The following is a 13,658-nucleotide window of genomic DNA, read 5'->3' on the forward strand; positions in this document are numbered from 1 at the left end:
GATCCTCTTGTGCTTAGTTAAGTCACTTTTGTCTGAAAATGCCTTACCACATGTATCACATTTGAATGGCTTCTCTTCTGTATGAATTCTCATGTGTACTCTTTATTGTTCTTGCACCTGGAAATAAAAAAGTTTAATTTTAAAAATATGAAATTTACATTTACAGAAACACAAACCTCATGCCTATACAAATTTGGATTTATGGGAGGTGGAGGAGGGCGCCAACTTTCAATAAAAGAGAGGGGTAGGTTTCTGGTAAAATCCGTAAAGGTTATGTGTTATAAGTTAAAATCAGTAGTAGAACGATAAAAATTTATGTTTACTTTTTTTAAAATTTGTCTATAGTTCTTTTCAATAAGAAATACACATATTTAGTGAATATTACCGTTCTACTACTATTTTTAAGCCTTAAAAACACACCTTTACAGATTTTACCAAAAACCTACCCCTCTCTTTGTTTTCATATGCTTTTAACCTAACAATTCATATTGGCCAAATAACGCAAAATTTGATCTTAACAGAAAGATATATATTCTTTATTACTTTGGCAATGAACACTCAATTTCTTCATTGAATGACTGAATATCATTTTAGGATGCTTTTTTTTGCAAAATAAATTAAAATTTATGAGTATACAGTTTTCAAAATAAAATCTTAGTCACCTTTTTTATCCTAGGGACTTATTGGTTCAATGAAGATTACAAGAAATCTACTTTTTCAGTTCATTTTTTTATCTGAAAAATAATAAGCATAATGTAAGACACAATAAGATGAATATATAATGTAAGAATCAAAATAGTAAAATAAAGTTGATACAAAGTTAGATTTTACAGAAATTGTACAAGAGCATTATAAAATACAAGAACTCATATAGGTATTTAAATAATTTAAATTCAATAATAAAAAGTAAAAAAAAACATTATAAACATATGATATATATGATACTGATTCTTAAATTATAAGAAAAACCAATTGTTCATAAAATTAATAATTTATGTTCTACGATATTGAGATAAGGACAGAAATAATGTATTAATAGAAACAGTATTTACATGATTTAGTTGAAATATAATGATTTTTTACAATATTATATCAATTAGTATTCCTCAAACTATTAGAATAGGGTGGAAAACCCCACTACACCCCTGTGATAAAAATCCCCTCCTCCCTGATTTAAAAAAAATTACAATGGAATGATTCTATATAGGATGAAAACTTCCCAATACCTCTTGATAAAATACATTTACAACAAATTCCCAAACTAGGTTCATTCATAGACAATACATAAACAATTCTTATATTTGATAGGTTCCAACTACATTCCAACAAAAAAAACATACCTAGTCTTTTATAAAGATTCCTTCAAAAGAGAACTGAATCATTTCAGTCGTAAAAGAAGTCTTTTTATATGGACAGACAGACAAAAAATATATTTAAAACCACCTATTTAAAATGTATATAATTATAAATAACATTTTTTCAAAGTATCATGATTTTTTCTTTAGAATTGATTTTGGAAAAGCAATATTATTTACACATTACTTTAAATCCTAAATACAAACATAGTACAGCTCTTGCTAAAAGACAACAAATTCGCAATTTAAGTTCATTCATTTAACAAACATTTTTTTTTAATCTACTTATAAAGATTCTTCACTTTCAATTCCTTTTTTCTCCTTTATTTCCTCTTTTATAATTACTTCCACACTCTCAGCCTCCATCTTTATAGATATAGGATCCTCATCAAGAGTTTCTTCTTCTTTTATCTCTAGTTTTACACCAGATTCACCACAATCAACAAAACTGGTAGAAGCTGTTGGTGGAACTGTTTTCTTAGCAGATTCTACCTTTATGAGATGTCCAGCTGATCTTTTATGTCTTGTCAGGTCAGAACTTAAATTAAAAGATTTCTGACATAATTCACAAGAGTATGGTTTCTCACCTGTGTGGATCCTCTTATGTACAATTAAGTTGCTTTGTTTTGAGAAAGCCTTATCACAGGCATCACAAGAGTATGGCTTCTCTCCAGTATGAATCTTCTTATGTTCAGCTAATGCACTTTGTTGTGAGAAAGCCTTATTACAGGTACCACAAAAGAATGGTTTCTCTCCTATATGGATCCTTTTATGGACATTTAATTGAGAATTTGTACGGAAAGCTTTTTCACATATATAACAAGAGAAAGGTTTCTCACCTGTGTGGGTCATCTTATGAACAGTTAAATCACCATTTATACGGAATTCTTTCTCACATATATCACATGAATATGGTTTTTCTCCTGTATGGATCCTCTTACGTTCAGCTACTGCAACTTGTCGCGAGAAAGCCTTTTCACATATATCACAAGAGTATGGCTTCTCTCCTGTATGGATCCTCTTGTGGACAGTTAAACTATTACTTGTTAGGAAAGCTTTATTACATGTATCACATTTGAATGGCTTCTCTCCTGTATGAATTCTCATATGTGCTGTTAAATTGCTTTTTGTAGAGAATTCCTTGCAACAGAAATGACACTTGTTCATGATGAATTATTAATTGTTCTTGCACCTGGAATAAATTATATTTAATGTAATACTATTGTAGAATTGGAATGATAATTCCACTTTTATTATTTTTTTGTATTTGTATGACTTTCTTATTACAGCTTCTCTTTATTTAAGGTTGTTTCGAAGGTCTGTCACTATGTATTTAGTACTATATGAAAATTTTCCTCCTAACATCCACATCTAATTTAGTATAGCTATGTATGTAGTGTGTGTCCGTTAATATGTATATGGTAAAACTATTCCAGATATACTCTATGAAAACTCCCCTTCTAAAATCCATATCCTTGTACCTTTTAACTTACTTTAATTTATTGAACAGAGACTATGCCTGGTTTGTTTAGCTTTCTGTTGACTTCAGTTTCAAATCCTATTTCTTTTTATTTTTTTGTCTGAAAATAAACAAATTTATTAATTTATAAGTAGTAGAAGTCTAATAATGAGATCTAAATGAATATAAGTATATATATTAAAAGTATAAAAACATAAAATCTCCTATGAATAACTTTTATCTTTTGTAACTCAATCTTTTATATTCTTTCCTTGAAAAAGTTCTGTATACAAGATGGTTTCTTTTTTTTGGTATGGACAGTTGTATGAAGAGCATTTAACGAGTTAGGTACTTGGAGTAGTGAACCATGAACTATTTTTATAGAATATGATAATTATATAAATAATAAATATAAATATATAATATAATATGATAATTGGCAATAAAGATATTTAAATGAAAAATTAATTTTTATCTGGCAGTTTTTGAGGTACACCCAAAAAAGTATATTTTTGTGACAGTAAAATATAACATTTCAGTAAAATGATTAAAAGCATAAGTTACAAGAGTACTGATTAACATCTAGTATTTCATACATGTGCTGAATTCAAAATACATCCCAAAAGACATCCTTTATATCTACTTAATAACCTAAGGCCTCACTTTAATGCCAAACCTAATAACTACAAGAATTACAGATTTACACAGAGAGATAATTTTAAAATCCGTATTCAATCAATCTAAAATTGTGTAGGTAAGAAAATAAAAAAAGTGAAAAAAGTTGTTTATGTAACAAAGAAAATAAATAACTTATTAGGTAAGTAATATATTGTCTTTTTATATATAGCAATTTTATTTATCAAAAATTTATCTTTCTCATCAAGTCACAATCTATCATTTAGTTAATCATATTCAATTTTATGTTCGACTATGTCAATGTTGTTTATCATTTTCTCATCAGAATTCTGTTCACAAGAAAGATAATCTTTATCCTCAATTTCTTCTTCCATTTCCTGTTTTATAGTTTCTTCCACACTCTCAGCCTCTATGTTGATAGAGAGAGGATCTTCATCAAGAGTTGCTTCTTCTTTTATCTCTAGTTTAATATCAGCTTCACCACTATCAACAAAACTGGTAGATGCAGTAGATTTCACTGTATTCATAGATGCGTGTGACATATCAAGATGTGAAGCAGTTCTGTTGTGCAGAGACAAGTCTGAATTAGAGCAAAATGATTTTTTGCACAATTTACACTGGAATTGTTTCTCTCCTATGTGAAATATTTTATGTGCAGTCAAATGGTTTAGCTGTATGAATGATTTTTCACATAAATCGCAGGCGTATGTCTTTTTACCTGCTTTATCTTCTGTTAACTCTTTTATATGGAACCTTTTATGTTTAGTTAACTCACCGTTCGAACTGAAAGCTTTTTCACATGAATCACAAGAGTATGGTTTCTCTCCTGTATGAATCCTTTTATGGACAATTAAATAACTTTGGTTTGAGAAAGCTTTTTTACATATATCACATGAGTATGGCTTCTCACCTGTATGGATCCTCTTATGGACAGTTAACTCACTATTTGTACAGAAAGTTTTTTTACATGTGTCACAAGAGTATGGCTTCTCACCTGTATGGATCATCTTGTGCTTAGTCATGTCACTACTGTCAGCAAATGCCTTTTCACAAAAATCACATTTGAATGGCTTCTCTCCTGTATGAATTCTCATGTGTCTTGTTAAACTACTCTTTGTAGAGAATTCCTTGCAGCAGATATGACACTTGTTCATGATGGATGGATTATTAAGGGGGGGGGGGGGGAGTTTGTACAGTTATAGGAAATGAAATTCAATACCAAATTTTGCCCTGGCCGTTTGGGCTTGTTTTTATAGTTATCAACCTAATTCTTTTTGTAAGCGCTCTTATATGATTGGACCTGTAAAACTTTAAAAATTGAAATTTGGGACTTTCCCCTAAAGGGGCTAGTGGAGCAAAAGACCCCCAAACACTAAAATTTTAAGTTCTGAGTCTATTTTCTGAGATATTGAGACGATTTTTTTTACTGAAAACACTTTTTAACAAAACCGAACTAAGTAGCCAATACAAATTTCATTTTGGGACTTTCCTTCTAGGGGCTAGTGGAGCAAAAGGCCCCCCAAATACTAAAATTTTAAGTTCTGAGCCTATTTTCAGAGATATTGAGATGATTTTTTTTTATGAAATTTTTTTTTACAAAACCGAACTAAGTAGCCATTACAAATTTCATTCTGGGACTTTCCCTTAAAGGGGCTAGTGGAGCAAAAGACCCCCAAACACTAAAATTTTAAGTTCTGAGCCTATTTTCAGAGATATTGAGACGATTTTTTTATAAAAACAAAAACCTAAAATTTTTAATTGTAGAAAAGCTCTTCATCATTGATATCTATACTTTGTTCATTTTCTTGTTAAATAATATTCTGAAAATAAAATATTTTAATTAAAAAAATACTTTATTTACAAATAAAATATTTTAATTAGAAAAATACTTTATTTACACAACAAAATTATGTAAAAGAATGTACAAAAATTAATTAAAGTCATGAAAATAGCATGTTAAAAGTCTAAAACATTAATACCTATAAGCATTTTATTTCTTAACAAATATGATTTTTACATTTCTATTTTATGATGAACAATATCAATAGTGTCAATTCTATCTTCATCATAATTCTGTTGACAAGAAAGAGGATCTTCTATTTCTTGTTTAATATTTTCTTCAATATTGTCAGCTCTCATCTGGATAGAGAGAGGATCCTCTTCAAATATTTCTTCTTCTTTAATTTCTTCCTTGATATAAACTTCTTCACATTTAATTAAACTAATAGATACAGAAGGTTGAACTGTATTATTACAGCTTTTCATCATTTCTAAATGTTTAGTGGTTTTATTATGCGTTGATAACAAGGAACTAAAGGTATAATATTTGTCACAAAGTTTACATGAGTATGGCTTATCTCCTGTGTGAACTCTTTTGTGGTAAGTCAAACTTTCATTGTGAGAAAATGTTTTTGTACATTGATCACATGAGTATGGCTTCCCTCCAGTATGAACTCTTTTATGGGCAGTCAAGTGACTACCAGTTGCAAAAGTCTTTACACATTGATCACATGAGTATGGTTTCTCACCCGTATGGGATCTTTTATGGACAGTCAAGTGACTACCAGTTACAAAGGTCTTTTCACATTGATCACAAGAGAATGGATTCTCACCTGTATGGATCATTTTGTGTTTAGTCAAGTCACCACCAGATGTAAATGTATTTTACATTGATCACATGAGAATGGCTTTTCACCTGTATGGTCTTTTTATGTACAGTCAAATTACTAATTTGAGAAAATGTCTTTTTACATTGATCACATGAGTATGGCTTTTCACCATTATGTAGTCTTTTATGTAAAGTCAAAGCATTATTCTGAGAAAAAGTCTTTTCACATTGATCACATGAGTATGGCTTCTCACCAGAATGTATCCTTATGTGTCTAGTCAAATCACTATTTTTAGAAAATGTCTTTTCACATTGATCACATGAGTATGGTCTCTCACCAGTATGAACCCTCCTATGAACAACAAATTTAGATTTCTTTGTAAAATTCTTGTTACAAACATTACAGGTATTCATGCCGGTATACCTTCTCTCAATCTCATGAAATATTAATTTTATTAAGAAAAACATAAAATATAGTTTTTCCAATATTTTCAAATAAACACAAAATTCAGGTAAAAACTGAAACAAGAATAACAACATCCACAGAAGCAAAGGAAGTAAAAACAGAAGGTCAAAGAAGCAATAAAAATTGTAAAAGTCATATTAAAGTTGTTGTCAATAAAGCTAAATAATTTTAAAAGAACAAAAGACCTTTCTTTAACAATTTTACAGATCCCTTAAATATTATTAAATGAATCATTAGAACAATTTGAGCACCCTTTACACACATCCCAGGACGTATATGAGTTAGGGCGGTAACCTAGAATGTCTATGATTTAAGGCGGTAAATATAAATAATACATTCACTGGACATTTTTTTTATACAAGAAAAACATTGATGACAACATCTATTAAAGCCAAGCTCAAATAAACCAGAATAGAATAAATGATAATGCACATAATTTCCTTCTGTAGATTAAAATTAGTTTTTAAACAATTGAACAATCAACTTAATGAATCTCTCAATCAAAATTCACTAGTGTCCCCAAAGTTGTTAAATAAACTAATAAGAAAACGTTATTATAAAACTTTGGGGACCTCAGAGAAAAATTTGCAATCTATCTGATAAAAGATGAGAAGATGCACATTTCTTATAAAAATTTGAATCATAGCAGTACAGACAGACCAACACATCAAGTGATTTATAGGTGCGATATTCCGGTATGGTCGGCAAATTATTTACAAAATAAGGATGAAAGAATAAAAATGTTTATGTCTAAGGTTAAATTATAAATAAATTTGTTGCAAAGCTGCTTAATTACAGGATAAGAACTTGATTATAGACATGCTTACTTATAACATTGTGCCTTGTGCCTGTGTATAGCAGAAAAATGTTATGCATACCGTTAGAATCGTCATAAGTCATACTGGTTGAAAACCGGTAAAATATTTTTATATGTTTTTGAAAATACTTTAACTAATGCATAATGAGTTCGATATTTAAGTAAAAGAATAGAAAGGTCTGGGGTTAAAAAATGTATGTTCAACGTTCATGGGGTGGGGACTTTTAATTGGGTCTTTAAAAATCAGCCTCTACCATCTGAAATGTTAAAACAGCTAAGTCGCTATAAAAGAGGAAAACGAAATATGCTAGCAGAATTGAATGGTCCCCACCACTGGAACCAGATAGTTGTATGATTATACTTCTTTACTAATAAATTTATAGATCAGAGAACAGATGTAACCCTAACAATCTCTGAATTAATGACGTAAAGCCCAAAAAACTATAAATACCATATGATACAAAGTAGATCTGTATAATGGATTTCTCTCTGTTCACTGTGAATGTTAGTTGCTGACTGACGTTAATAACCTAAATCATAAATAATAGTTAACTCTACGTAAACTAAATCTCCGCCCATTTACTTAATTTTGTTGCTCAACATAGACTCCTCCTACTTTTAATCAGAAACTAGACAAGTAAATACTCTTGTTAGAGGGTGGTGATATTATTTAAATAAAAATTTTGGCGGCAAATTATTGTTTATTATTCATTATTACATGAGTAGGTTTTTAAATGTAAAAATGGTAATTTGTTATTATATTAGATTATAGAGGCTAAAACAGAACAAATGTAATCTTATTGTGTACGTACGTACGACACAATGCATTATGGATTTGCTTTGCACATAAAACATAAGAAATTAAATTACCTTTCATGAGTTTATGCCTCTGCAGATTTATCTCTGTTCACTGTGAAAGTTAATTACTGACTGACAATAATTCTATAATCAACCTAAAATATATTCAATAGTTAACTCTTGTTTTATATAAAATAGAGTAATCTCCGCCCATTTACTAAAACATGAGACTCAACGAAGACTCCTCCTACTTTTAATAATTCTGGCGGCAAATTATTGTCTATATATATAAGAAATAGCTTTTAAAATGTACACATGTCAATTTATGTTGTAATATTGCTGTTTCACCAATTCAAAGTTTATTTTAATGATTACAGGGTGACAGACAATAATATTTACTTTGCACATAACGTATACCTATTAGACGGACTGATGGACATACAAATGGCAGAATTCAGACGGTCATAGTGTACAAGATGGACATACCAACATATGAATGACCGGCTCACTTAGACTATTTTTAAACTAAAAGAACCATTCTTCTAACCCTACTATACTTAGTCAAAGTTAAAAGTTTATTGTTAATTTACTTAAACATTTGAACGGACGTACCAACATACGCATGTCAGGATTATTAAAAAAGAATAACCTGTGTTTTTGTAAACAAAAATAGTAGAAAACTTCTTCCTTGTTGATATCTATATGCTGTGCATTTTTATTTGTTATAAATTACTCTGAAAATAATATACAGTGTGTTTTTTTTATGAGAACTTTTTTGAAAGCAATTTTACCCAACTTATAGTTAACAGAATTTAATGATTAATGCCTTATTTTCTTCGTTTCTTATAACCATTTATAGAACATAAATCCAATTTTTTTCTTGCAAAGGGTAGAAGATTTGAGCTTAAGAAAAATGCGCTAAAACCTTTTTTAGATGTTGACACCTAAGATTTGAATTTTTTATTTTACTGTACTTTTTAAATAAAAACTGAAATATTTTTTTGATGTTCTAAAAATGGTTATAAAAAACGAAGAAAATAAGCCGTTAATCATTAAATTCTAATAGTTATAAGTGGGGTAAAATTGCTTTTAAAAAAGTTCTCATAAAAAAACACACTGTATTTACATTGGACTACTTTATTTACACTACAAGATAAATAAAAAAATAAATGGTTTGTCTTTATACTGGACAACAATAATATCATTCAGGTAAAAAATCATTTAAATACAAGTTTTAGTTCAAATTAAATGAAGACAGGATTAATGTGAAGATCCTGTAAATTAAAGTGTAAAGTAATACATTTTGAAAAATTTCAACAAATAAAAATAAAATGCAGATTTTTAATGAAAAAAAAAAAATTTAGATTTTTATTTGAATTGAGCATTAATCCTGTCTCTCTGAATAAACTTTTGTATCCTATGACAATTAAATGTTTATATTTCTATTTTATGATGAACAATATCAATAGTATTAATTCTATCTTCATCATAATTTTGTTTACAAGAAAGAGGATCTTCTATTTCTTGTTTAATATTTTCTTCAATATTGTCAGCTCTCATCTGGATAGAGAGAGGATCTTCATCAAATATTTCTTCTTCTTTAATTTCTTCCTTGATATAAACTTCTTCACATTTTATGAAACTAATAGATACAGAAGGTTGAACTGCATCATTACAGCTTTTCATCATTTCTAAATGTTTAACAGATTTTTGATGGCTTGATAAATGTGAACTAGAGATATAATGTTTGTCACAAAGTTTACATGAGTATGGCTTCTCACCAGTATGAACTCTTTTGTGTAAAGTCAAGTGACTACCAGTTGCAAAGGTCTTTTCACATTGATCACATGAGAATGGCTTCTCACCTGTATGGCTTCTCTTATGGACAGTCAATTCACCAGCAGTTCTAAATGTCTTTTCACATTGATCACACGAGTATGGCTTCTCACCAGTATGAACTCTTTTGTGTAAAGTCAAGTGACTACCAGTTGCAAAGGTCTTTTCACATTGATCACATGAGAATGGCTTCTCACCCGAATGGGCCCTTTTGTGCTGAGTCAAATGGCTAGTTTGAGAAAATGTCTTTCCACATTGGTCACATGAGAATGGTTTCTCCCCTGTATGGATTCTATTGTGCTTAGTCAAATGACTATTCTGAGAAAATGTCTTTTCACATTGATTACACGAGTATGGCTTCTCTCCCGTATGAACTCTCATATGAACAACCAATTTAGATTTCTCTTTAAAATTCTTGTTACAAAGATCACAGGTATTCATGCTGGTATATCCTCTCTCAATCTCCTAAAATATTATTTTAATTAATAGAAACATATTATATAGTTTTTCCAATATTTTCAAATAAACACAACATTCAGGTTAAAACTGAAACAAGGATGACAACTTCCATAGAAGCAAAGCAAGAAGAAACAGACGGACAGACAAGCAAATTATAAAAGTTGTTGTCAATAAAGCTAAATATTTTTTAATAGACAATTTTACAGATCCTATACTTATTGTAAAAGAAATTTTCAGGACAATTATGACATGAAGAGCTTCTGTTACAGACGTACAGACAATGTAAAAAAGCTTCGCTTTAAAATTGTAGAAAGAAAGTAATAAACAAGGATGACAATATTTATAAAAAGCGAAGCTGACAAACTTGAAATAACAACATTTTTGTTTTATAACCCAACCAACCCCGCCCCTTGGTTTTGTTATTATAATTGATGTTTATAATATTTAATAAACAACTCCTCCTACTACTATTGTTCTAAAAAATCAATGATAAATGGGCGGAGTTAGAATTTAATATTTGAGTCAGGGGAGTGAAATAAGGGATTTCAAAGTTTGAGGTTTGTAAACACCCCTTTACCCCCATCCAAGGAGGTATATGATTTAGGGCGGTAAATATAAATAATAAATTCACATAGAACTAAATTGTTATTATATAAGAAAAACATTAATGGCAATATCTATAAAAATCCAAGCTCAACAAAATCAGACTAGCAGAAAAATCCAGGTATCTAAAGACAATGGCCAATAATATTGATAAGCATTCCTTATGATAATGCATATAATTACCCCTTCTGTAGATAAAAATTAGTTTTTAAAACGATTGAACACTCTAGTTAATGAATCAAACAATTAAAATTCACTATTATTCCCGCAGTTGTTCAGCAAATGAATAAGGAAACATTATTATATAAAACTTTGTGGACCTCTGAGAAAAATCTGCAATCTATTTTTGATAAAAGCTAAGGAAAGGCATATTCACGACATCCCTCCATAAGAGGCAATTCGTCGTATTTTTCACAGTAGCTTTTCTCCTATTTCTAGCCCCTGCGGGGGGCTCTAACCCTGCGGGGCCAATTACCTAACCCTGTGGGGCAATCACCTAACACAATATAACCTAACCTAACCTAAAATAACCTATAAAAAGCCATTTTAAAAATACGACTAATCGCCCCTTATGGAGGGATGTCGTGGAAAGGACTATACCCCATATTTCTTATGAATCAAAGCAGTACAGACAGACCAACACATCAAGTAATATATAGAATAGGTGCGAAATTGACAGCAAATTAAAAAAAAACAAGAACGACACCATTCATAACAGCGAAGCTCTGAAATGGTAGGACAAATGAACATTAACACATTAAGAATGTCAGAACTGAATAAGCATAATATAAAGTCTATACAAATTTGTAAGTTAATTTGTTGCAAAGCTGCTTAATTACAAGATAAGAACTTGATCATAGAGATATATGCTTCCTTCTAACATTGTACTTAGTAGTAACAGGAATCAGTATTCCAAAAAATCCAATGAATAGGATAATTATAACACATACACTTTTTAAAATTATCATATAGTTGCTACGCTTTCTGAATTGTACCTAACTACTACAGGAATAACCATACCAAGTTCGAAGTTGAAAGAAAAATTCTAACATGACTAAATTAATGAAAAGAGCTTACCATTCCAGACAGAGGTACGGACGGATCGACCTTAATTATTGAAAAGCTTTGCTTTTAAACATCAGCATTGAATAGCATAAGAGAATGAGTCTGGCACAAATAATATAAAGTAGATCTGTATAATGAATTTCTCTCTGTTCACTGTAATTATTAGTTACTGACTGATAATGATACATTTATCAACTTAAATCATAAACAATAGTTATATGCATTAAATTAAGGTGCAACAAAATCTCTGCCCATTTACTTAAATATGATACTCAAATAGGACTCCTCCCACCTGTAATCAGAAACTGGACAAGCAATTGTTTTTGTTAAAAGGTTGTAATGTTATTTTGAAATAAAAAATATTCTGGCGAATAATATTATTTATCAATCATCATTTGATGATATAGATTTTTAAAATGTTGATCTGATTGTGTACGTATAGACCAATACAACGGACAACAATATTATAGATTTGCTCCACACATAAAATATGAAAATAAATTAAAGTACCTTTCATGAGTTTATTTCAAAATTCCTTTGCAGATTTCTCTCTGTTCATTATGGATGTTGTTTGCTGACTGACATTGATTCTATTATCAACCTAAAACATAAACAATAGTTTATTCTTGTTTTATTTATAATAAAGCTAAACTAAATCTATGCCCATTTACTTAATAATGATGCTCATCGCAGACTCCTCCTACTAATACCTAATCAGAAACTTATTCTGGCGGGAAATTATTTTCATCTTTATGAAAAAAAACATCGAATAAATAAAGACCTAACCCACCCACCCTACATTCTTAAGTTGGGTTAGGTAATGTTAAGTAGCCCCGCAGGTTTATGGATGCTGTATTCCTTGAATTTATTCTATATTTAATTTAGGCCTTTTGTAGGATTAGGTCTTTTGTACCATATGGCCTTTTAAGTCCATTCCCCCTTAATTTGCTGCTCGAAAGGGTGCATTAGACTACTAGGTGGTTTAAGAGGGTGTCATAAATACAAAAAGCCTTGAAGTTGGCACGGGGGCATATGGCTTAATAAAACAAAAAGGTATATAACTCTTGTCTTTTCTTCTAGCAAATTTCTATCTTTCGTCTATGTCTTTTCCCTCTACACCGAGATTAAAGGGTTTAATTGTCTATGATTAAAATTTCTAAATCTCATAAAACTTTTTAACAATGAACAATAGTGAACAAGAACAAGGAGAAAGTTATCGCTAGACGTACCAGCGGTGCTGGCTCTCGAGGAGGAATCATATTTCTAGAACCAGCCATGTAAATTATATTAAGTTGGACCCGTTAGAGAATAATGTGGAGCCTTAAGTATGAATAAAAATAAATGACCTGTGCATTTAGAAACAATATTGGTAGGAAACTTGTTTTCTTTGTAACATTGCTATCTATACTTGGTGCATTTTTATGTATTATAAATATCTATCTGAAAATAATATATTTGATAAATATCCTATTCACACAGAAACAATTAAATTAATGATTGTCATTATGTTTTAAAACAACAAAATTATTCACAGAAAATTAAAGATTTAGAGTTTG

General features: G+C 29.9%; 2 protein-coding genes and 1 long non-coding RNA gene across 4 annotated transcripts; all 3 read right to left on the reverse strand.

Moving 5' to 3' along the window:
- Positions 1-1,005: 1,005 nt before the first annotated feature.
- LOC145331917 (uncharacterized) lies at positions 1,006-2,937 on the reverse strand. 2 transcript variants are annotated; one of them, XM_080176794.1, is made up of 2 exons: positions 2,849-2,937; positions 1,006-2,547 (listed from the first exon to the last, which is right to left on the reverse strand). In XM_080176794.1, the coding sequence occupies exon 2, from the start codon at positions 2,520-2,522 to the stop codon at positions 1,641-1,643; it is 882 nt and encodes a 293-aa protein (XP_080032920.1). In that variant the 5' UTR covers positions 2,523-2,547; positions 2,849-2,937; the 3' UTR covers positions 1,006-1,640. The 2 variants fall into 2 exon arrangements, with proteins under 2 accessions (XP_080032920.1, XP_080032928.1); XM_080176802.1 differs by having other exon boundaries at positions 2,837-2,937.
- A 4,727-nt stretch (positions 2,938-7,664) lies between these two features.
- On the reverse strand, positions 7,665-8,875 carry LOC145328526 (uncharacterized). Its single transcript, XR_013882499.1, has 3 exons — positions 8,789-8,875; positions 8,212-8,294; positions 7,665-7,871 (listed from the first exon to the last, which is right to left on the reverse strand). It is a non-coding gene; the product is annotated as an uncharacterized LOC145328526 (long non-coding RNA).
- Positions 8,876-9,288: 413 nt separating this feature from the next.
- Positions 9,289-13,544, reverse strand: LOC145328446 (uncharacterized). Its single transcript, XM_080172174.1, has 3 exons — positions 13,449-13,544; positions 12,613-12,703; positions 9,289-10,440 (listed from the first exon to the last, which is right to left on the reverse strand). The coding sequence occupies exon 3, from the start codon at positions 10,414-10,416 to the stop codon at positions 9,574-9,576; it is 843 nt and encodes a 280-aa protein (XP_080028300.1). The 5' UTR covers positions 10,417-10,440; positions 12,613-12,703; positions 13,449-13,544; the 3' UTR covers positions 9,289-9,573.
- Positions 13,545-13,658: the final 114 nt, after the last annotated feature.

Source organism: Acartia tonsa, chromosome 1 (assembly GCF_053477335.1).
Source record: "Acartia tonsa isolate MP-2025a chromosome 1, ASM5347733v1, whole genome shotgun sequence".
NCBI lineage: Eukaryota > Metazoa > Arthropoda > Copepoda > Calanoida > Acartiidae > Acartia > Acartia tonsa.